Source organism: Lycorma delicatula, chromosome 1, assembly GCF_047948215.1.
Source record: "Lycorma delicatula isolate Av1 chromosome 1, ASM4794821v1, whole genome shotgun sequence".
Taxonomy (NCBI): domain Eukaryota; kingdom Metazoa; phylum Arthropoda; class Insecta; order Hemiptera; family Fulgoridae; genus Lycorma; species Lycorma delicatula.
Genome location: NC_134455.1, coordinates 99,823,872 through 99,850,671, shown reverse-complemented (window position 1 = coordinate 99,850,671; position 26,800 = coordinate 99,823,872). Strand labels below are relative to the sequence as shown.

At 30.3% G+C, this 26,800-nt stretch overlaps 1 protein-coding gene across 2 annotated transcripts in view; it reads right to left on the bottom strand.

The window, feature by feature from the left end:
• The window catches only part of Mtp (microsomal triacylglycerol transfer protein), a 132,003-nt gene that overhangs the window by 50,061 nt on the left and 55,142 nt on the right, over window positions 1-26,800 (bottom strand). For both annotated transcript variants that reach the window (XM_075358115.1, XM_075358121.1), the window contains one exon: window positions 1,784-1,987. In XM_075358115.1, coding sequence (XP_075214230.1) covers window positions 1,784-1,987 — 204 coding nt within the window. The remainder of the gene's footprint in view (window positions 1-1,783; window positions 1,988-26,800) is intronic.

The window sequence follows — 26,800 nt, the reverse complement described above, 5'->3', positions numbered from 1 at the left end:
CTAGGCACTTATTCTGAATTATTAAAATTTTGAATTTCTTTAAACTAATTTTTAAGAGAAAAGTATCGTTAAAAATAATATATACATATTGTTATAAGCAAACAGCCAAAAAGGTACTTTACATTAAAAAGTATTTTTCATTCATAAAATAAATTAATTGAAATGCAAAAGCAAAATTATTCAACAGGAAACTTCTTACATAGTAAAAAATAAAATTACAATATATGTAAAAAATTTGTTAGTCATGTTTAAAAAAATTATTTTTGAAAAACTACCAAATTAAAATATGACTCATTCCTAATGAAAATGCAGATCATTTAAAAGATTAAGCACAGCCTTCATTGGCAATGTTGCTGACTTCCTTTGTTTTAAAGTGATTGCTAATATATCTTATGAGCTTGAAGATTATAATTGGTCAGTTTTGTTAGTTTTTTTATTATGCTGTCTTTAACTCAACATTTTTATGAATTAGTTAAAGAGTTAAATAACAAAGTTAAATAATTAAAGCAGAAAATGTATCAATAATAATACATTTAATATTACTCAGGCACAGATAAATGATTTTAGTACCTCTTTATGGCTTCTAATAAATAGTAGTCTTCAGATAGAAATATGATTTGTTTGTAATAATCTAGACTCTAGTCAGAAAGAAAAAAATTAATAGTTATTTTGTGATCAGCAGAATTACTGACTGACAGACTAAAAAAATCTGCTTAGTGCTTTCAAGCAGCAAAATGTTTTTTTGCTGCTAACACAACTGTTAACGTATGACTTTCAATTTGTAACACATCAATTTCAGTTGGTTTATATCATAACTAAATTTCAGTTTAAATGTATAGAAAAAATATAGAACTGGAATATTCACTGAACTGTATTCTATCAAAATCGATCTATGCTTTTCCTTTTAGCATAAAGTCATTCTAAACTTGAAAATAAATGTGATTTTGTTATGATATTCATATTGCTTTGCAATAAATTACATTATGCTGATCCATAAGGCCTACTAAAATTCTTTAAGTTGATGAAAGTACACATGATCAAATATGGTGAGTTCAAGTACATGTTTGATATAAATCATTCATCTCATCCTCTGAAGAATACCACGGTGGATCTGGAGGTTAAAAAAAAAGTACATGCTTGATGAAATGTCGTTGTAAAAAGAACAAGTGTAAATATAAAATGAAACATTTACACTAAAAAATATGAAAAACTCAATATTTACTATTAGATTAGTTCATAAAAGGAGTCTTGTAACCAATTAATGGATAATAATTCCCCCTAAAAATGAGCTAAACAAAAACTCTGAAAAATATTTCTGGAAACTTATTTCCACATATTTTGAAAGTGAATTATTTTGTTTGCACTTATAAGGTCTTTTTTCAAAGTGAAAATATGTTTGGAAATGTAATTATAAAATTTAGATTGAATGAACTGCATGATGAGAAAAGATAAACCTACTACAGGAGCAACTGAAATGATCTGCAACATAACTATTTAACAAAAGGAAAAATAATGTAGATTAGTAATACAATCAGCTGCATTTTTGCCTCGGGATAACAACGAGAGAGCGCACTCTTCTTGTTATTCTGCTTACTAACTACTTTTATTAAATTGATATAATATTTCTGTTTTACACAGAAAGGCTTATATATAGGTATTTGTTTTTAAAATGCTCTACTCTAAATATATATAACTACTACTAGTGCATGAATACTGTTATCACTGATTCTTAATTTACTCTTAGAAAGAGGTAAACAGTTAACATTTTAATGATTAAATTTACCTGAAATAAGCTGGCAACTCCTTTCTTTAAGTTACTGATTGATGTATCCTCTTCAGAGTCTATATAAATATATTGGACTCTGCCATTTTCCCATACTATTAGAAATGGTCCATTTTTAACATTATCTAGTTGTGAAGTATGTTCAACAAACCCTTCTGGACTAGGTGCTTTGCGAGATTTTATGTGCAATGATGGTTTAATCATCTGCAAAATTAAATTTAATAGTTAATATAAATTTTAATGTAAACTATACTTTTTGTAAATAACAATTTATTTGGCATTCTGTAACTTATTCAAAATGTAAAATAAAATAAACATTACTTAATTCCATCTTGGTCATATTCACATATGAACTATTCATATAGAATTTAAAGTAACAATAAGCAATTATTCGTAGTACAATTTTTTCTTGATGAATATATTATTACATAGAAAATATGAACATTAGTGTAAAACCTATCTTTTTCAACAAGAAAAAACTAACTGATACAACTTTGTTGACATAAACATTTTTTATAAATAAAAATTTGTAATTTTGGTATTTGTAATGTATTGATGTCTAAGGAGTGAAATGTTTTCTATAATTAACAACAGCATTCTTTATTTTAAGGTGAAGGTTACAAAAATTTTACCTGAATCTGAGATAACTTTCTTTCTATGTTATACTTCTTCAAAAACTGTTGACGGGAGTTTTGATTGTAATGGTTCTATTGAATGTGAGCCAATGGCTGAATTGAGTTTTGAAAAATCTTCCATCATTTATGATGTGTTCTGATGTATTTAAGATTTAAATTGTGTTGATTTAGAATATCATTTTTGTGGATTTGTGTGCTTTAAGCTGTTGAAATGTGTCAAGTTTCCTCTTTGTTTGTTGCTTTTTTGAAGATTTTCATGTTGTTAATTTTTATGCAGAAAGGATGTATGACTTGTTTCAATGAGTTGGTAGCAAAAGTGAATTCAGTGGTGGAATAAAGTACTTTAATGTATTCTTTATACTGCTATGAAAAGATGTATCTTGTTTGTTCTGTGTGAAACTTATTACAGTCTGAACAGTTGAGTTTATATAATCCATGCGAATCAAATTTTTTCGATCACTTATATAGTTTTGGTTTGATAATACATACTTTATTTTAATTGTGGTTTGGTATACAGTGATGTAACCTGCATTTTTAATTTTTGAATAAAAAAAGGAAAAAATATAATCTTCTTTGATTTCACAATCAAAAACATAAACAGAAACACATTCAATTTTTCACCGTATGAAAAATATCATGCTTGACCGGGATTCAAACCTGGGACCTCTTGATGAAAGACTGAGACGCTATCACTCTACCATGAAGATTGGCATTATCTTTAATATTAAAAATAATATTAAAGATTAATATCTTTGTGACCTATCACAAATACAACTCTTCTAATCATCCCATAACAATTAAAACTATTAACTTTTAGAATCATGTTAGACAAAATTCATAACACTTCTCATTCATAAAAAGACTACCAGGCTGAACTATATGTAATAAAATATTTAGCTGAAGGAATTGCTAAAACAGCCCATGACAAACAAATTCCTCCATAAAAAATTTCAGAACAAAAAACAGAGTAAGACAAATAAAAATAAGTAATTCAAAATATTCAATTACAGTACAAGTATACTGAATGAATAACCCATTAATTAAAAAAAGAAGCCTATGATGTTATATACAGAACTAAAACAAAATACACATTATTGGCAAAAAAATCTATAAAGTTTGATTTCTTGTGGTGTATAAAACTTTACTACTTGGATGTTAGAATTTTAACCACAGATAAACAGAATATACTATTTTACAATGATACAAGAATGAAAAGCAATTCACTTTTCAGTGAATCACTTTTGAAAACTACTTCATTTAAACACGCTACAAATAATAATCAATAATACTATTAATGCCAAAAAATCAATAAAACCGTTTAAATCTTACAGATAAAAAACAAAGGACCTAAATTTGACACACTTAAGTAACCAAAAATGTAGAAAAACATGTAAACACATAAAACCAAATTTCAAACAGGCTAACATAATTATTAAAGATATAAACACTCTTTGAATACCTCACAACAAAAAAGATTTTTCAAAACGAATTTTAAACACCAGTACCACATTCAGTAGCACTCCAGGTAGAGTCTTATAAAAGGCTTAACACAGAGTAAGAGGTAACCAAAATATATATAAAGCTTTTATTGCTAATTCACTTTCAGATAAAGTGGGGACTGTAGACAATTTTTAAAAAATTTACCATTTTTAAATTAATAAATTAAATAATTTCTTATAAGAACCTTCAAAAAAATTAAAAGCAAGGATCTTCCCTAAAGATCGATTTATGAACTAATCAGGATAAACCTTACATGATCGTAGGAGTTATTTACCTACAGAAGAGGAATGAAAAAGAGGCAAAAAAATCCTTTACGACAGGATAACAGAGCCAGTATATAAAATCGGCTTTACAAGATAATTTGTTGCGATGGTTGGTTTGAAGAGGGAATGAAACTTTTGATAATAAACTATATTTGTACAGTAAAAAATAAATAGAATTATAATTAGATGAAAAAAAAAGACTTTATATATATATATATATATTCATCAGTCAATAAACAGGTCATCGAAAAAGGTTGCAACAATTTAAAAAAATCGTATCTCGGAAACTACTAGAGATAATCAAACTAGTATTTTTTTCAAAATTCACCTACTCAAAAAGTTTTTTTTACATACCTTAGAATATTTCAATATGAGCTCCGTTGGTTGCTCTGCAAACACCCAGCCGATAAACGACTTCTGCCCAGGTTCGCTGGATCATCATATTTATTTGCCAGTTATGTCAACTGGCATAATTGTAGGATATAGGGCTCTCAGCAACCCAATGAAATTATTGAGTATGTCAGAGATTCCCCAAAAATAAATGTGTGATGCGGTTTGATGTCTGACTTTCCCAAAAATTTGGTCAACTTTCCCAAAAGTTGACCAAATTGAACAAGAAGGTAATGTTGCTGTTCAACAAGAGGACTCCCATACTTTAGCCTAAGCATTCGATGGACTCTCAAATAAAGATTCCCTAATCATTATATTGGTAGGGACGATTCTGTGCTTTGGCCTCCAAGAGGCCTAGATTTGACATTCCTAGACGTTTTTCTATGGGGAATACGTTAAAAACATTGTCTACAGTGAAAAAAATCAGGGATGTGCACCATTTAAGACAACGGATCACCTCTGCTATTGCCGTAATTATGCCTATGATGATCAGTGGATCATCATAATCCAAAGGATTCAAGATGCTGGGGTGAAGCCCAGGTCAATTACTGGCTGTATGTTTGCATAGTGACCAACAGAGTTCATACTGAAACATTATAAGGTATGTAAAGAAACTTATTGAGTTGATGAATTATAAATAAAAAAATACTTGTTTGATTATCTCTAGTAGTTTCTGAGATATGATTTTTTTAAACTGCTGCAACCTTTTTTGATGACTCTGTATATTGATAAATTAATTCACTAAAGTAGTTTACAAACAGGTTTGTGCATTGGAATATGAAAATAGAAATTTATAGTTAATGAAAAATGACATTCCTGACCAGGATTTGAACCCAGGACCTCCAGATGAAAGGCTGAGAAGCAACCATTCACCACGGAGATCAGCAGAATGGTAAATATATATATATTTACATATATGTATGTAGCTTTCATAAGTCAATTTAGATCCTTGGAAGAAACACTAGACATATTTCATTGAACAATTAAAATTTGGCGATTGACAATAATAACAACTTTGAGGATGCATTTGATTTTGATTTTGTGAAACTAATAATCTATCAGAATTTTTTTAATAAAGTATGCTAATTATAATGAATATATGTTTCAATAACAAAACAAATGATGAAAATTTCATTATCGTAATTTTCTGCATGATGTAATCACATCAGCTAATCCTGGATTACAGTAAACATTGCATTATGTATTTTTTGTATTTTTCCAACAATAAAATAATAAAGGAATAATTTTAAGTCTAAAGTTGACTTTTAATAAAAAAAAAAACAAAACGGTGTGGACACGATATGACTTCCGTGTATGCCTATTAAATTACATATACACATTTCTTTAAAATGAAAAGTACATAAAATTTTATTTCATTAATAACGGATATTTTTTAATTTTTTTTTATTGTTATTGAATTATTATTTATTGTTAAAATATTTTTACAATCAGAGGTTAATAATTATTAATAAATCAATATATTTAAATTAAGAAAAAAGGAGATGCAGTCCGATTTGAACTGATGTGCCTTCCCCTTGTAAGATCCAAATATTTAATTAATTAAAATCTTATTTGGCTATAACTCTGGAACCAATGAAATTAAGTACCATTTATGACATATCGTTGAAAAGCTCTTAATGACGGCTTATTACTGCATTTAAGAAAAAGTTTTGGACACTTTTGGTCCAGTCGACTGCAATCAAAACGGGAGGTGTACAACTAGATATTACAACAGTCCTAAATCCGAAATTTCAACGACCTATGGCTAATCATTTTTGAGTTATGCGAGATACATACGTACATAAGTATGTACATACAGACGTCACGCCGAAACCAAAGTCAAAATCGATTCAGGGATGGTTAAAATGGATATTTCCGTTGAAATCTAAAAACCAAGATTTTTCACGATCACAATACTTCCTTGTACGAAGTAAAGGAAGTAAAAAACTAATTTAAGTTTTGTGATGTCAAGTTCAGTCAATGGTGATTAAAAAAAAATTATTAAAAAAAATCAGCTCTGATCAGAATTAAATAGAATAAATAATACTTTTATTTAGTAATATTTTTGTAATATTTTGGAGTTGAGGATTTGGGGATCATTAATTCACTAACTATACCACTTGACAGCTTTTCTTATATAGCTACCTTGAAAACAATGATGACTAGTTGGAGTGTAATATTAATGTTACAGATATTTTTGGACTTCCACAGCGAGTTTAAATTTCTTAATATATTGCGCTTAAACTCTGTTAAGTGCTCATTTTAGCTAAAAATTTCATTGTATCTGCTTCGTAATTGAAAGAGTGTCCGAAATTTATTTTTCACTATTTCTTTTTGTTTTTGTAAAAGAAGTTTTGAATAGTTTTGTTATGATTGTGATTTTTAAGCTATTCCAGTGAAGAGAAAAAGGTTTTCTTCTCGTTTTTTTTTTTACATGATACCACATTATTACCTATCTATCATTGGTCAGTTATTAATCATTTTTTAAAACGTTCACTTTTGCTTGCCATAAAAATCTTTGAATAGCAATCTTTATATATGATAATTTTTTAGAAGTTTTAATTGAAGAAAAAATTTAACGGACAGAACCGCATAAGAAATATTTTCAATTTACTCTTTGTAAAGGGAAATATATATAACTGTAACTGAAGATTTTCAGTTGTGAAAATTATCTTAAACGTTTTCAAGTTAGTGATAATTAAATGAAAAAAGTTATCAGATTCTTTATTCACTATATCTCACTAAGATATAATCAGTTATGTTTTTCTGTCATGTACTACTTTTTTGGGAGTTGAGCTACCAAAATGACAGGGGGAAGCAAGAACTTAAAATCACAAAGATATGATTATTGTTACTACAATATAACTTTTGCTAGCGAAGCTGGATCGGGACCACCGTAGGAGGCCAAGCAGTGAGGATCCTCTAGTTGTTTTACAAATTAAAAATATCTATTTCCTAGTTAAGGATTTTATTTTAAACCAAAAATAAAACTTCTAGTTTACAATTAACGTAATTTAAGCTTTTAATCGTAAATAAAGTTTTTTTCCAGCCGAATTACACAGTTTTATTTTTACATGATGCAAGTATAAAAATTTTAATGAAAAACGAAAGTTAAATTAAATCTTGACTTCCTCCTCAATTTTACTTATTTTTCTTTGCTAGAATAAACTAAACATTAAATGGCGATTCGTTCTGCTTAGTAGATATGTCTAATTATTAATAAATGTCCTAAACCATCAGTATAGTTAATTGGTATTAGCAGAAAAAATTGTCTTTTTATGAGAATTACAGTCTGCTAAATTTTTATAGTCAAAGATTTTGCAATGAGTTGTAGAATTATTCATTGACTTAGTAACAACAGCTTGACATCCTACATAACTACCATAATTTTACTTATAATTGGGTTTTACGATAAGGATGTCATATAAATGGACTTTTTCTTCCATAAGGATCTTGTTATTTAATTTCTTTTATTTCTGGTCAAAGATGTATCTGTTCACATCTTATTTTTAATAATTATTTAAATTACTTGTAGTTTGTACTTACCACCTCTTTCACATTATTAAAAAGTGGAAGGATAAGAGAGAAGGTTCACGTAGTAGACATTTGTGAAAATTGATAATAAGATGTGTGTGTACAATCCCTAACAAACATTCTTGATAAGTTAAAAAAATAAACTGGGTAAAATTATACTACTCTATTAAGAATTAATAAAATTAATTTTTTTCATGTCTATTGATAAAAATTTTGGAAAATCAATTTTTATCTTCTACAGTACTTCCCGGGAAAGTAGTAATAATGAATTAATAAGTTACTTTTATAAGGATTTGAATACTAGATCCTGGATACCGGTGTTCTTTGGTGGTTGGATTTCAATTAACTACACATCTCAGAAATGGTCGGCCTGAGACTGTACAAGACTACACCTCACTTAACACTCATACATATCATCCTCATTTATCCTCTGAAGTAACACCTAACGGTAATTCTCGGAGGCTAAACAGGAAAAAGGAAGTAATAATGAATTCAAAGGAAAATTGTTTCCTATTTCAATAAAACAATCAAATTAGAAAAATTCTGAATTTTCGGATATACAGAATTCCACAAAATGTCATCTGTTTCAATTTTGTTTATGAGGAAGATAATGGAAGTATTTTTTTACTAATTCATAAATTTTACTTTCAAAATGTCTTATATTCAATTAAAATTACAACACAAACAAACCAGTATAAATAAAAATTTAACCGTCACAAAGAATAACATTTAATTATTGTTAAGAACTACCGTAATCTATAAACGACCATAATCTCGTAAGCACAAGTGTAACTTTCTTAAAATTGGTCAATTGGAAAGAAAACTTTTTTTTTGATTATTCGAATTCGTAAGGTAATCCACAAAGAGAACTTTTATCATATATGATATATATTAATGTCATCACTATTTTTATAAATTAAGAAATTAAAAATAAAATCGCAAATAATGACATTTTTATCTCCGACTTTAAAAAAAAAAAAAATTAACATAGAGAGATAATACATATTAAAATTTATTACAAAAAAAGCATGGCTTCAATAAATTTTGCCTTAGAGAACGAACAGTACCATATACAAGTACTTCGTATACAGTACTTTTGGCTTCGTATGCGTAACTATACAGCAATTATTTCGGTGAAACAGCAGGATGTTAAAGTTGGAATTTTTTAAGTTTACGTATAATTAAAATTAAAACACTATTTAAATTCCATGATTTTTTTACATATTACGTTCTGAGCCAATTATTTTGGCTAGTTTTAAAAAATAACAAATTTTTATAAAATATGCAACGGTTGATAATCTTAAAAGAATGGCTATCAGTAAAGCGTTTTTGCATGGTATTTTTAAGTTAAAATGAACGGTGGTGACAGAACGTAGCCTTCGACAAATATCACTCACTGGAAGAAAAATGAGTCACGGTACATTAATTTTAATGGTAGCACATATTTTCGTAGATCCTTTCACGAAACAACTGTTACAAAAAAATTGAGAATGATGGACCGATTATATCTTGACAAGTATCAGGTAGTGAAACATTCCCACATGTAACTCCAAAGCATTCCTTCTAATTAAAATGTAAAGCTTCTTTTTGTAGGCTATTTCCGGTGAGACTCTTATATTACAAAAAATGTATATATATATATAAAATAATATTTAATACATATACTAGCCTGTCAGGGCTCGCTTAGTTCATCTTTTCCGCCTAGCTAGAGAGCTCTGTCCCCTGGAACTCCCTACATTAATTAAACACAAGCTTGTAAGAATAATGATAAATAAAAATTATAGCCTGCTCAATTTATAAAAATTATCATTGTAATGTAATTTCTTCAGAACAACAGTTTGGTTAGTATAGGACCCAAAACTTTGAGTGATCTGAAGAATGCGGGCTTCAAAATAGTTGGTCTCCATCTTAAAAATTGTAGTTACTGGGTAACTGGTTACCCGTCCTTCATACTGTAAAAATGAATTTTTACCGCTTCTTAGCGTTACCCGATAAACACCACTAGGAGGTGGACCACACTTCGTTTCTCATTTTTTAAAAATATTTAGGAAAAATTAAAATTTATTTTTATATATTTTTATTTAAATTCAATGCTTTTCAGTTAAATAATCGATGCGTGTGCAGCCAGACGCGTCGAAAATACAGTAACAGAGGCAGTGGCTGTGTTGGTTGAGCCTTCGCGCAATACAGGGATGTTTTTAAGGGGTACTCATACACTGTCGCACCCCTTAAAAAATCGAAATTCAAAAAACCGGAAAATAGTTTTTAGATATTAATCTGAAGAGTATTTGTAAGCCCAAATCTAGTGAATAGTTTAGTATAGTCGGAAATGGGGAAAATTTGCAATCATTGTACAATTTTTTTTTGTACTTTTCTTCACCACTTTCAATGTACGAATTTAAAAAATGTAGTAACTTTTTTTAAATATTCACATGAAGATTACACACACAAAAATTCAAGTTGATATGTTCATCAAGTTGTTACCGAGGGATTAAAAAAATAATAAATTTTATTGTTACTCCATTTAGCCCTTTAAACTCGGAATTTAAAAACAATCCACCGTAAGAAGAACGTGCATACAAATTTTCATCAATTTATCTTCAGTAGTTTTTGCTCGGCGTTGATGAATTAGTCAGTCAGTCAGGGCATGTATATTTACCTACAAATCATACATATATATATTTAAAAATCACTCATAAAAATCTACTCATAATTATATCTAGAACAGTTATGTAAATATAAATTTCTTTTTTTCCTATGCGTATTTATTTTATTAGTATTTAAATAAGTAAATAAATTGTCGTTATCATAATTTGGTGGATCATTAATTGTTGTTTGTTTAATACAGTAATTTTAGATGAATAATTTTTCAATAACATCATGTCATAAAAATATTAATAGTTTAAATGAAGAACATTAGTTGTTGTTCATGGACCAATAATAGCTATTATAATAGCTATTAATAATAGCTAATATTATAATAGCTAATATTATAATAGCTATTATAATAATAATAACTATTATTATTTGTTTTTACAATTTTTAAGTCGATCATTTTATTGGCAAAAAAAAAATGGTTGATCCTAATTTACTCATCTCAGTTATTATATATAATAAACTTACACAAATTCACTTCATTAATGAAATTTTTTCTTCAACACATTTAAGAATGAAATAAAAGTATCATTCTACTACTTTTTAACGCAACATATATTGTGGAAAACTATAATATAAAAATATATATATAGTCCTATTTAACATCTGTGAAATAGGAAATATTCTCACTTTTCTTGTCATTTTATGCTTTTTAAGTTTTTTAATTATTGATCATTTTCAGTAAATTAAAAAAAATATTTTTTCAGTAAATAAGTAAATAATTTCAGTAAGGAATGGTTATTTTTAAAATAAAAGGAAAAACTTTTAAAAATTAGTTTTGAAAATTTAAGCAGAGTACGTAAATAAAAACAGCCATTACTGTGGTATACATGAAGTGAAATTTGAAATAACTAATTTAATTACTTATATTGTACCAGAACGGGTGATATACAATAATCTTCGCAAGGAAATGATTAACTTGAGACTTTCTTTGCAAACAGTAGTACACAAGAACAATAATAGAAACATCTTATAATATGATTTTTATATTGCTTCCATTCTACAAGAGTTATTTTAAATGATTTTTTGTTCTTTTAGGTAGATTTCATAAGAAAGCTACCTATTGCAATGGATTCGACTTCCGGAAAATTTCAACATATCTTCGCGTTTCTTATCCCCCAGATCCCAAAACCCATCAACAGCTCAAAAGTTTATATATACATATTATATATATATATATATATATATATATACACACACACACATATATATATATTCCACTTTCTTGTAGACACGATAACTGTCGTAATTTTGCGCCAATCACTTTCAAATTTTTCCTTAAAAATAACTCGTTTCAAAATCTCGGTCGAGTTCGTTAATGGGCAAAATCAGACCATGGGGGTGGAAGTAGGGAGCTTTTTCGAAAAAAAAAAATCTCTATAACTTTAAAATATCGAATTCGTTTAAAGTTCCTATTATTATTTGTATAAGTGCCTAAACTTATGTATGAAAAGTTTTTTTATTTCACCAACCATTAGCCCAGGGAGTGGAAAAAATGGGATTTTGAAGACAAAAAATCATACCACCCTTAATAGGCACAGTATCGAATCGATTTAAAGTGGTCGTTAGTCCTCTAAACATTACCTAAAACTTTTGTCTGAAACAATTTTTGATATGACCAACCCCTACGGCAAAGGATGATCAAAATGTTGTTGGAATTATAAGAAGATGGGACTTGTCGTATGCTATAAATATGAAACTTTTTTCACATGCAACCATTGTCGAATTGAATAAATTTGAAGTTTTTCTTAACTTTAAGGTGGAAATCTTTTTATCCCCTACTTAGCACCGGTGAAATCTACCTTCGCCATCCGGCGTGCCGAAAGGGATTTTTAATTTTTTTTAGTCCATGTCGATTATAGATTTCTTTATTACTCAACAAATTTTCTCATTCAGTTTAACAAAACAAGTATACAAAGTGTTACAATTTAAAAATAACCGTTAGTCCAAAAACGTCAAAACTGGACATTTTTGTCCTGTTTAATTCGTGTAAAGTAGAGATTTTAAAAATTAGTAACTTAAGGGTTATTCTCCTTTAATAGTTCTTCAGTTTCAGAAGAAAAATTTCAATAATGAAACTAAATTGAATAATTTAACAGAAGAGTGATTAAAAGTAAAATAAACCCATCTTCGGCTTTATAGTGTACTATCAAACGGTTAAACTTATAGGCAAGCACATTTCGCGCCAAAAATAATAAAAGATATTTTAATTGAATAAATGTCATACTTCATTAACTAGTAAAAATAAAATATGAAAATATTTAAACACGAAAATTAATGGTAATTTACGTGCGTAGGGGTACGCACGCACGAACTCGTGCATGCTAACGCGTGCGTGTCCACTCATACCCACACAACTCTTATACAGATCTACAAAGACTCTATAACAATAAATTCAATAAGAGGTATAAAATACAGCTCTATTCATGTTTTAAAATAACAAAGAAAACAATGAAGCAGCAAGTAAAAATACTTTACGTTAACCCGACACGTGGGTATCTACCAGTAACTTAGCATAGAAATAACTAAGAATCTCTTTTGCACGTGTAATTGCTGAAACTTCAGAAATATAGTAAATCATCTTTAGGCTACCGGAGTTCTAAATCCATGTTGAATTACATACGAATTATGAAGAAATATTTGTAGCCTCTCAAGGTCACAGTCTAATATAAAAATGAGTCGCAGTCTTATGACTAAGAGTAGACTTTTCAAAATCACAGTTTTCTTTTCTGAGTCTAGATTCCCTTCCGGAAAAAATCAGGAATGATTGAATTGAGACTGTACAAGACTACACTTCATTTAAAATCACACATATCATTCATCCTCCGAAGTAATACCTGATCGGTAATTCCCGGAGGCTAAACAGGAAAAATAAAGAAAAAGATTCCCTTCCGGTAATTTTCAGGTTTAAATTATATTCCGCAAGATTAAAATGTTCGTATTTTGTCTTCATAACGATTGTAAAAATAAGTTTTACGTTCTGCTACTGCTACATGGACATAAAATAAAAAAACTTATAAATGTGTACTTCTCGTACCACCTATTGCAGACGAGCCAAGAAAAGTTTGTAACGAACAGTAATAATATAATTAAATCTTGTTTGATAACCTATACATGTTTTTAAAACACTGACTCATAGCGATATACCAGTAAGCTTTCTAAGTCCTAGTCCAAGGCATTCAAAAGGTTGCTATTGGGTATATTATATGTCACATAACAAAAGATACCCACATTTAAAATCAAAGTAGCTTATCGGTTCAAAATCATAGAAATTTAATACAAAACACGTTTTAAAACTTATTCCTTTTTTCAGTTTACTTATCTGCAATATCTGTAATAAAGTTTTATAGTTTTTGTTAATAAACAAAAGTACCTGATTTTTAGTCAACTTTTAATCTACTTTGCATTTAAGGCTGTAAAGTACACGTCACGGTATTCCAACATAAAAAAATTAAGTAAAATATTCTCGCATATTTTTTAAGTGTGTTCATACAATTTTCTGCCCTTTATTCTAAGGGCTTATGTAATTCTAATTCAAGAGTTACATAATTAAAAAATACTCATAAATCTTTTTCCAATTACGAGCTAGGTACTTAGAAAAACAGTTCAAATTTTATTATCATAATATTCATAAAAAAAGTTAAAGAAAATTAAATGAACGTAAACATTTTCCCATAATCGGGAGCAGAGTATTTATTTTTATAAGAGAATGATGAGCCTTCCAGCAGGCTAATAACACAGTTCGGGTGAATCTGTACAACAAACATTATAATAAAATGTATTTAGTTACAGACATTACTTAGTATATATACGCATAGTACTTACAGTTTTACAAAAAGACAATCAACACAGTTGTTTTAATTGTTGCTGTGTTTTAATCGTATTAAGTAAAAAAAATTGTAAAACATGCATAACTCAAATATCAGCACCGATTATGTCATTTATACTTGACTGTATAATGTAAATTGTATTACCACACTAGCGCTCTAAAACATATCTGAATCTAAAAACTTTCCTGTCTATTTATTCCATCTTATACGAGGGTTGTCTGAAATGTTTTGAGCCTAACATGGAAAGACGTATTTTTTCTACCAAATATAGTTTTATTTTTCATCAAAGTTTCCATCAAAGTAGGCGCCGTTTACGTGTGCAATAACATCCTCGTCCAATGAAAATAGCTTTCTTTCAAGCAAAACTTTAAGGTTAGGAAACAAGAAACGTCGCTTGGGGGCAGATCTGGTAATATGGTGAATTGTCAACTAATTCAAGGTGAAATTCGTGAATTTTAACTATGGCGACCATCGAAGTGTGAGCAGGCGCATTGTCCTGATGGAAAAGCACTTTATTCTTCTTCAAATGTGGCCGTTTTTTGCAATTTCTGCCTTCAGCTTATCAAGTAAAGATGCGTAATACTGCCCCGTTATTGTTTTACCTTTTTGAAGATAATTGATAAACAAAATTCCATTACTATCCCAAAAAAACAGTCGCCATCACCTTCCCGGCCGATGGAACGGTCTTCGCCTTTTTCGGAGCAGGTTTACTCTTTGCAGTCCACTGTTTTGACTGTTGTTTCGTCTCAGGAGTGACGTGGTGGATCCACGTTTCATCTGCAATTATGAATCGACGCAAAATATCTGACTCGTGTTGCTTAAACTGCTCCAGCAGGGCCTTGGAAATGTTCATTCGATAGCGCTTTGGTCCAAAGCGAGAAAACGCGGCACCCAACACGCGGATAGCTTACGTATATCCAGTTCTTCAGTTAATACGTGACAAATACGTTCTTTCGATATGCCCGTAGCCTCTGCTATCTCTCTAACCTTAATTCGTCGGTCATCCAGTAACATTTGGTGAACTTTTTCGATGACATCGATGGTGGTTGCAGTTTTTGGCCGTCCCGAGCTCTCATCATCAACCAAGCTGGTACGACAATGTTTAAATTCAGCTGCGCCCATCTTTTCACGGTGGCAAATGATGGGACAGAGTCTCCGTAAACACCGTCCAACTCTGTTTTAATTTGTAGGCGTATTGCCTTTCAAATGCAAGTTTTTAATCACGGCACGATAGTCGATTTTTTCCATTTTCACAAAAACACTCACAATGACTTACTCAAACTACTATCAAACAACAACTAAGCGTCCAAAATGGCTGAAATTTTAGTAAGTATCTTTCAATGCATGCGCGAATACAATCCCTTACTTTTGTTGACGAGTGCTGCCATCTCAATGTTGAGGCTCAAAAATTTTCAGACAACCCTCGTAAAGCGTATCCTTTACAATCATTACATTTTCTCGAAATTTTTAAAATTCTTCCCACGTAAAATGATCGTATTTATAAATAGGATCATTAACAAGAATATAACATTTAATTAATTTACAAGAAAACTAATTCATTGAATTTTGTTTTTCTGAAAAAGATTGACGAACTTTTTAAATTGTAATTTCTGAAATCCTTACGTTAGAAGACTCAAAATCAGTTTACATACTTAAAAAATGTACAAAAATATTTCTTCTGACAGCAATTTTTCATATTGAAACCTGCAGTGCTACATCGTTCCAATTATTATCTGCATGAAAAATAGAATAAAATTCAAGTATTTCTGTTTTTAACATTCGAATATACACATTGCATTAACAGATGTAAAATTTTAAATTTTTATTTGAACAATTTGATAACTCAAGCATTTAAATTAAAATTATTAAAAAAAAATCATAATTATATCCTGAATAAAAGTTATTACGTTTATGGTAACAAACAGATTTTAAAACCTAAAAACAGCCCTTAAAACCCTTAATAAAATAATATATAAATCTAAAACTACAACTTGATTTGATTGACTAATATTTTACCAATCATTTGTCATAAGCTCATGAAAAGGGCACAACTATTATGTCACCAAATATATTTTAATGTGATCAAATGTAAACAAACAACTTTCAAAAAATCCTGTATAAATGGTAAAAAACCTTTTTTAAATTCGGAGATTAAAATTTATCGAAAATTGATATGCTGAAACCGTGTTCAACGTTAAATGAACTAAAGATTAAAAAAGAGTATGAATTGTAGTTGGAAGTTTTCATTACAGTAATAAACGCTACAATCTTTCAGTTAACTCGACACTAATTGAAGTGATTGTAACTAATAATAAAGAGAGCAGTTATAGAGGGCCATTACAGCAATTCTATTTTATAACTTCAGCTAAATTTAATTTTCAATCGAGTAACAACAAACTAACTTTCACAAAAGTAAACTTTTCAAGAAGACTAATAATAAATATAGGATACACTTTTTAGATTACGAAAGTTGGAATGAAGTCATGCACGTTACAAATTGGCTTTACATTGAGTTGTATTATTACTAATAAACATGATTTATTGATGAATTATGGTGTAAGGATTCTCTTACACGCTGGCATCTCAGTTCTTTCTGTCTATTTTTCTGTCTCGTGATAATTAAGAGTTGGTCAACTGAATATTAAACAAATATTTTGAAGAAGCATCTACGTGATCCAGGAAAGAAATTACGGCTAAGTAAGAATAAAATTTAAGCATTTTATATTTTATATGTCAAGGATGTTACTAGATGGATATTCTTGAGCATTTTTCTACCACTTCTGAACGAACGTGATAAATGCCAGGCTACCAACACAATGGTACTACCACTGTTGTTATATCATAAAGCAGATCCCTATGCATCGTGTAATTATAACCAAGAGACATATAAGGAGAGCAAAAGCGTATTCGGCTTTGTACGCTCTTGAGGTTAAAGTGTTGATTTCTTAATAGAGGGTCACGTGTGCGCACCCTGGCTGTTCACCTAGATTAAGAATTTTGGATTTTTCAGGGTAACTTGACTCTGTACGTAATTTAATCATTTCTTAGGATATGGGTTAGGAATTTTTCTAGTAACTCCATGTTCGATGTCATACATGAATGATGTATACCAATGGTGAGTTACAAAATTCAAAGGGTAGTGTTGAAGAATAATTTCAGAAATATTAAGAAAACTTTTAAAATCAATCACTACGATCAATGAAATCCAAATATCAAAGTGAAACATACAAAAAGAATGTATAAAACGCCTGTAACACCTAAAAAAAAATTATTTCTTAAATAATTTTTAGAAATCTACTTCTAACGAAATCGTCAAATAGATAAGATTAATATTCTGATTTGTCGAAATGGAGACATATATATACAGAATACACACACATATACACATATATTTCGAATTGTATTAAAATTAAACCGAGTAATTTAGGGCACGATTATTTTTCATAATCTCATCCACTGCTGAATAAATAAAAAAGTAATTGTGTCCTTAAAGTACAGGATAATTAAAAGTCTACATTAAAAATTGATGGCAAATCACATTGGACAAGTTCATTCTTATCTTCCTTCAACACTTCTGACCGTAAATGGAATAAGGCGATCGCCCCCCCCCCCCGCGAACGCGAATATTGCTATATGATTTGTAAGAACCTAACATCCTATTTCCATTCCAAGAAGACTACCGGCGGACAGCGACGAACGTGGAAGAAGAAGCCCAGCAGTCGCCCGAAGGAAGAAAGAAGAGACTTTCCCCTGTGCTGCCTTTACGGGGCCACGGGACAATTTGAGATTTACGCTTCGAAAGTTATTTACAACCGGTTTTACAGAAAGGCAGGCTAAAGAACAAAGGAACCACTGCTACGGATTGAATCTTTAGTCGTAAGCGTGCTGTCATAATCACGCTTCCTTTTATCCGGCCGAGGCGTGATGATGACAGCACGAGTGAAGAAAATCTTTCTAACTTTTCATTAACCAACCAACCATCCTCCTCTCCTAGCTTTTACAAACTAGGTCACTGTCAGCACATGCGACTCCCTCCGACGAGGGGAGTGCGCTGCATCTTCCAACAGCTAGAGTTCCCAATGAGGCGCACTCCTGCTAGGTCGGAAGGCGTTAGCACCGAAAGGACTTACAATGGACGGACTGAAGGGGAATCACGCCGGGAAGACGAAGCACTTGTGCTGTTAGTCTTCCAAGGCCAACCCAGGTAAATCTTTTCAATCTGGTCTAAAGAATCAGAACGCAATACACAACTCTGTTTATAAATAAATAAAACAGTTCATTCTTCAGACGGTAAGAAAATTGCAGAATAAAAAATACAAAGTACTGTTAATTAGTATTTACTATCAATTAAATAAAATATTAAAAATGCAGAGTTGTATTTCTAATAATTTAATCCGAAGAAAACTGAAAAAAAAATCTATATATGAATAATTGAGAATATCATTGATCTTGGCTAAATAGAGATAGTAATATATTTTAATATCTATTTCACAACAAAGCGCAATTTGTTTTACGTTTAAACTCGTCAAAATGCAACAATTAGAAAATTAGTGTTCAAACTCTTGTTTTTTTAATATTGTTAATCAACACTGTTAATTTAATTCTTTTGAAATCTGTTAAGATTTAATAAGTTTAGTTATTTTTTTGGAAGTAGTTAATTAATTGAATAAAAGTATAAAAAATCTGATGTGGACCCACATGACTTCCTTGTAGGACTATTAAATTACATACACATATTTCTCTAAAATGAAAAGTACATAAAATTTTGTAGTTATGATTTTTTCAAATTTTTATTATTATTATTATTATTGAATTATTATTTATTGGAAAATTTTTTTACAATCAGAGGTTAATAACTATTAATAAATCAATATAATTAAATTAAAAAAAAAAGTTAAAAAAAAGAGATGAAGTCTGATTCGAACCTACGTACCTTCCCTTGTAAGACCAAATATTTCATTAATTAAGATCTTATTTGGCTATAACTCTGGAACCAATTAAAAAGTAAGTATCACTTATGATATATCGTTCAAAAGCTGTCAATGAGGGCTTGTTATTACAGTTAAGAAAAAGCGCAAAATCCAATTTTTTGGAATTGTTGGCTTTTTTGGACACTTTTGGTCCAGTCGATTGCAATCAAAAGCGGAGATGTACAACTAGGTATTACAACAGTCCTAAATCCAAAATTTCAACATCCTGCGGCTAATCGTTTTTGAGTTATGTGAGATACATACGTACGTACAGACATCACGCCGAAACTAGTCAAAAATGATTCAGGGATGGTGAAAATTGATATTTCCGTTGAAATCTTAAAACCGAAATTTTTCGCGATCACAATACTTCCTTTTCGTACAAGAAAGTAAAAAGGTTTAAGAGTGATTTTAGGCTACAGGCCCTAGATGCAAAGCATTAAAAAAAGGTGTTTTTAAATGCAATATGTTTTATTTTTCATTATATTATTTTTACTTAAATAAATTATCTCGTTTAGATTTTAATTTTACTGAAAGGTGTATAATTTTAACCGTTAACGTTGTATAATTTATTTAAAAGAAATATTATATAATAATTATTTGTGTTTTCCTACATTATTTTTATTTTGTCTTTAGTCATTTGACTGGTTTCATGCAGCTTTCCAAGATCCCATATCTAGTGCCAGTCGTTTCATTTCGATATACGTCCCTAAAAATTTGTTTTACGTATTCCAAACGTTGCCTTCTTGTACAATTTTTCTCATCTACCTGTCCCTCTAATATCAAAGTGACTATTCCAGGATGCCTTCAGATGTGGCCTATAAGTCTGTCTCTTCTTTTAGCTATATTTTTCCAAATGCTTCTTTCTTCATCAATTTGTTGCAACATCTCTTCATATGTTACTTTATCCACCCATCTGATTTTTAACATTCTCCTATAGTACCACATTTCAAAAGCTTCTAAATTTTTCTACTCAGGTACTTTAATCAACCAAGTTTTATTTCCACTTAAAGCTCCACACACATACTTTCAAAAATGCTTTCCTGATGTTCAAATTAATTTTTGATGTAAGCAAATTATATTTCTGACAGAAAACTCGTTTCGCCTGCGCTATTTGGAATTTTATATCACTCCTGCTTCATCTATCTTTACTAATTCTGCTTCCCAAAAAACAAAATTCCCCTACCTCCATAATCTTTTCTTGTCCTACTTTTATATTCAGTGGTCTATCTACTTTATTTCTATTACATTTCATTACTTTCATTTTGATTTTGTTTATATTCATGTGGTAGTTCTTGCATAGGACTTTATCCAGGCTATTCATTGTTTCTTCTAAATCTTTTTTACTCTCTGCTAGAATTACTATATCATCAGCAAATCGTAACATGCTTATCTTTTCACCTTGCACTGTTACTCTGGATTTAAACTGTTCTTTAACATCATTAACTGCTATTTCTTTGTAAAGATTAAAACGTAATGGGGATAGGGAACATCCTTGTCTGACTCCCGTTTTTATTACTGCTTCTTTCTTATGCACTTCAGTTATTACTGATGCAGTTTGGTTCCTGTAAATGTTAGCTATTGTTCTTCTATCTCTATACTTGAACCCTGAACTTATTAAAATGCTGAACATTTTATTCCAGTTTACGTTTTTAAATGCCATTTCTGTCTATAAATGCTGTATATATTGGTTTTTTCTTTAATCTTCCTTCTACTATTAATCTGAGCACTAAAATTGCTTCCCTTGTTCTATAATTTTCCTGAAACCAAAGTCTTCTCCTAACATTTCTTCCACTGTCCTCTCAACTCTTCTGTATAGAATTCTAGTTAAAATGTTTTATGTATTCTTGTTCTGTATTCTTCACATTTATCTGCTCCTGCTTTCTTTGGTATCATAACAATAACACTCTTTTTGAAGACTGATGGAACTTCCTCTTTTTTGTGAATATTTCACACCACTTTGTATAATCTATCTATCGCTTCCTCACCTGCATTGCACAACAATTCTGCAACTATCCTGTCTATCCCAGGAGCCTCTCTTCCATTAAAATCCTTTAATGCTCTACTAAATTCAGATCTCAGCATTGTATCTTCTTTTTCATACTTTTAACTCCTCTATAACACCAGTTTCTAATTTATCTCCTCCATATAACTCTTCAATATATTCTACCCACCTATCGACCTTCTCTTTTGTATTACAAATTGGTGTACCATTTTTATTTAACACATTATTAGATTTTAACTTATGTAACACAAAATTCTCCTTACCTTTTCTGTATGCTCCATCTATTTTACCAATATTTCCAATATATACCAATGATAATATTTTACCAGTGATCATTTCTCTTTCCACTTCTGAACACTTTTCTTTAATCCACTCTTCTTTCGATAATTTGCAGTTTCTGTTTATAGTATTTCTTAACTGTATAAAGGTCCTTTTATGTTCTTCATCTCTAACATTCTTATACTTTCCACATTCATCCATCAGCTGCAATATATTTCCTGATATCCAAGGTTTCCTACCAGTTTTCTTTGTTCTGCCTTAGTTAGCTTCTGCTGATTAAAGAATTTCCTTTTTGACATTCTCCCATTCTTCTTCTATATTTTATACCTTATCTTTCTTACTCAGACCTCTTTCAATGTTCTATTCAAAAATCTTCTTTACCTACTCTTCCTCAAGCTTCTCTAAATTCCACCAATTCATCTGCACCTTTTCTTCAGGTTTTTAAAACCCAATCTATATTTCATTATCACTAAATTATGGTTGCTACTAGATATTCTTTGCAGTCAATGAGTTGGTTTCTAAATCTTTGCTTAACTATAGTATAATCTATCTGATACCTTGTAGTATCATCTGGCTTTTTCCATGTGTATGTTTTTCTATTATGATTTTTAAACTGGGTGTTGGCAATTGCTAAATTATACTTTGCGCAAAACTCAATATGTTGGTCCCATCTTTAATTTCTTTTGCCCAGTCCATATTCACCCACTATATTTCCTTCCTTGCCTTTTCCAATACTTCCATTCCAATCTCCAACTATTATCAAATTTTCATACCCTTTTATGTGTTGCTTCGTCAATTTCTTCATATACACACTGTACTTCATCATCATCATGGGCACTTGTAGGCATGTAGATGTTAACAATCATTGTCAGCTTAGGTTTTGATTTTATCCTGATTACAATGATTCTATTTGAAGCTGAGTTAATTAATCTAAAATTACCTGATCAAAAGTCGTTTTTCTCTTCCCACCGAACCTTGCTAATTCCTACTATGTCTACATTTAACCTATCCATTTTCCTGTTTAAATTTTCTAACCTACCAATCGTTTTTAGGCTTCTAACATTCCATGCTTCGACTCATAGAATGTTATTATTTAATTTTCTGGTGATCCCTTCCTTAGCAGTTCCCACCTGGAGATTCGAACAGAGGACTAGTTTACCTCTGGAATATTTTACCAAGGAAGGCGCCTCTATTTTTGTTACATGAAAATGCATAGAGCTACATTTTTTTGGGGAAAAAACAGCTGTAGTTTTTCAATGCATTCAGCTGCGTAGTACTCAGAAGACTGAATGATGTTAAGTTGTCTGTTTAAGTCTTCTTGATCTATGTCCTTAACAGCTACTGAAAGAGCTGCTGCCCTCTTTCAGGAATCATTCTGGCTCTCAACAGATACCACTTTGATATGGTTACACCTTTGGTCCAGCTACTCTGTATCAGTGATCACTGAAGTCTACTCACCATCGGCAAGGTCTCATGAATCACAGAGGGGGTTTTCTACATTTAAAAAATCAGTCATTGTATTGCAGGTTAATCTTTATTGAATAAAACAAAAATAATTAATTTTAAACACTAAAAAAATTATTTCTTTTACAAATTTTTAATGTTGTAAAAGAGCATGAGAAAGTTCAAATATTAATATAGATCTGACTGAACTAGAAAAGAAATTTCCTATAATTACTAGAAAATCTTCTGTTCTAGAACCATTTATTATTTATATTTCAATCTTCTTAAATTGTTATATTAAGGCAACTTACTTCCCCACCGTAGTCCGCCCCCCACTCACGGTAATCGTTCCGTTTTAAGACGTCAGCTGTCAGATACTCTATCGCCCTCTGTTCGACAACGCCCTGCAGCATATAGTCAACTGTGGCCTCCAGCATGATCCACTGTAGATGAGACCTCACCTTCATTTCTTCAGCATAGAATGTGGGGGGGGGGGGGAGTATCCAACTGGCCACAGTACATGCAGTTAGGAAACTCCCGTCTACCAAACCTTTGCAGGTAGGCCCCAACGTCCCCGTGGCCAGAGAGGAACTGAGAAACAAAGAAGCCTACATTCCCATGGCAACTTCCCAGCCACGACCCCAGTCTCGGAAGACTACCTAAACTAAACGAACGGAATCTGCTAGATATTTCGGATGCTATGGCCGAAAATCCATCAAATTCAATGCGTAAGTTAGCACAGCAGCAAGGTATCGAACATGCTAATCTTGCTACCGCACATAAAGCTGTAAAAAAAGAACTGAAACTTTTCCCTTACAAGTAACGTGTGTTCAAGAACTGAAACCTACAGATCATGTAAAAAGATTAAATTATTTTCAATTGTTTAAACGTTTTATTGACCAAACTTCCTTCCGTACGTATCCTCGACATTACGTTTTTTACAGATGAAGCGTGGTTTCATCTGGGAGAGTATATTAACTCACAAAATACACGACTGTGGTTGACAAATAATCCTCATGAATTATAAACAATCTTTACACGAAGCGAAGACTGAGGTCTGGTTCGGTGTGAGTAGAAGGCTCATTGTGGGTCCAATATTTTTTTTTTAAATGCAGTTAATAGTGATCGTTATCATGCTGCATTAACAGACTTTATTAGTCAGTTAATAGAAATGGAAATCGATCACGGTTGGTTCCAACAAAATGGCCCCATAGCGTACACAGCTAACAAGGTCAATGACTTTTTTACGAAATGTCTTTGGTGAAGAATCATTTCAAGTGATTTGTGGTCTACACGCTCGTCCGATCTGACTCCCCAGATTACTTTCTATGAGGAACAACGAAACAAGCAGTGTATCGCAACAGACCACATACGGTTGACGAATTAAAAACCGCAATAATGTCATACGTAAGAGACGTTCCAGAATGTAACAGGTTAAAGTGTTTGAAAACAAATTAAAACGTGTGGAGTGTTGTACTGATTTTGGAAGAGGTCATTTTCAATAACTTTCATAAATTATTCCAGTTATTGTAATATCTGTTTCTGTAAAATAATGGAATAAAAATACAAAGTAATAATTAAAAAAGTTTCGTCTTTACACTTCCATAACTCCAGTGCACAGCAACTTTCCAAACGCACTGTATTATGTTAAAAAATGAATTTCCGGCTTCTGTTATAATCAGATTGATTTCTTCAATTACTTTATTACCTGCTAGAAACCATTATTTCATTAATTATATAATATTAAATCAGTAATTAGAGAATTTATATTTTAAACGTTTTAAAGAAGACAAACTATAGTGTTATTATTTCAATTCTGACAATTTTGTGAAATAAATAAATTATAAATAGCTGTCGGATTAACTTTCGAAGTAGCTAGCAAAAAAAAGTACTTTTTTCAAAATTATCAGTATTATTTTTCCTTTTTCATAGATTGAACTTATGATCTCTTGTATTGATTAATATAATTACAAATTAATAATATGACGTTATAATTTACAGCACTGACAATTATTCTAATGTTGGGATATACATCTAGACCACAAATCAGCTGATTTGGAAGTCGAGAGTTCCAGCGTTCAAGTCCTGGTAAAGTCAGTTATTTTTACACAGATTTGAATACTAGATCGTGGATACCGGTGTTCTTTGGTGGTTGGGTTTCAATTAACCACACATCTCAGGAATGGTCAAACTGAGACTGTACAAGACTACACTTCATTTACACTCATATATATATTATCCTCATTCATCCTCTAAGTATTATCTGAAAGTTAATTACCGGAGGCTAAACAGGAAAAACAAAAAAAAGAAAGGATATGTATCTAGACGATTTGAAAGATAAAGCAATCTGTATTAATTTAGGGAGCCTTTGGATGTTACAGGAAACTAATGCCTATTTATTTAGACCTGTGTTTTTTCCTTCATATTTAACTCAGTAATTTTTCTCAAAGGGGCAAACTACCAGAACTGATCCCTTTTTAGGAATGATCTTGGTTTTAAAATCATAGATTCATCTTAAACATTCAACTGAGCTAGATTTATTTTACAGAATTATGAATAATTTTCTAACACTAATAAAGGTTGTAGTGATAAACATTTTGGTAAATAGAAAAATGTCTCTTGCTTGAAAAGCCTCCATTAATTAATAAAATATTTTTTTTTTTTAATAGGAAAATCATGATAATAAAAAGTTCTAGTTTTTACTGATTAGATCGATACTTGTGTATGATAATTCTGCAGATGATAATATTTATAACAAAATGAGATTTAATTAAAAATGATATTTGCAATGAAATTAAATTTTTAGCGTTCATATTAAAAAAAAGTATAGAAGATATTACGCGCTCCCTAAATTCCATGAAATCCTGTAAGTAAACATAAAATGCAGATGTCATTTTCAAATTAAAATAAAAAATACTTCGTAAACAGAAATTAAAAAATAAACCTCGTTAAATATTTATTAAACCAGCAAAAGAACGTTGGCTAGACCGTAGATAATTACTCCATCTGTAATAAATTGTAATATGAAACTGTTACTATAAGCGACTGTCAGAATTGATTGATAGCTGTCGTAAAACGTGTTAAAACGTTTAACGACATATCCATTAAATGAAAACGATAAAATATAAAATACTTATTCTTGAAATGATATTAAGAAAAATTAAGATAAAATAATAAATTAATTAATTATTAATTATTTTTGTCTAGTCGAGGATATTTCTGTAATTAAGTGAGCTTTGATCCGTATAAATTACAAACAGATATTTATAAAAGGTGTATTCACTTTCAGTACTTCAATTCTCATAAGAAATCTCTCAAAATACTGATTTGCTTTTCTGCTTAATATGTTTTTAATATTCTTAGCTATAATTATCTGTCGCGATTCCAAATGTATAGTATAGTGTAATGGTAACAGGGAACAAAAGATACTCTTGTCATAAACAAGTAATTATTATTTTAACGCAAAAAGGCTAAGTTTTCTTTTTTGTTTAACCTCTGGAACCGACGATTGCT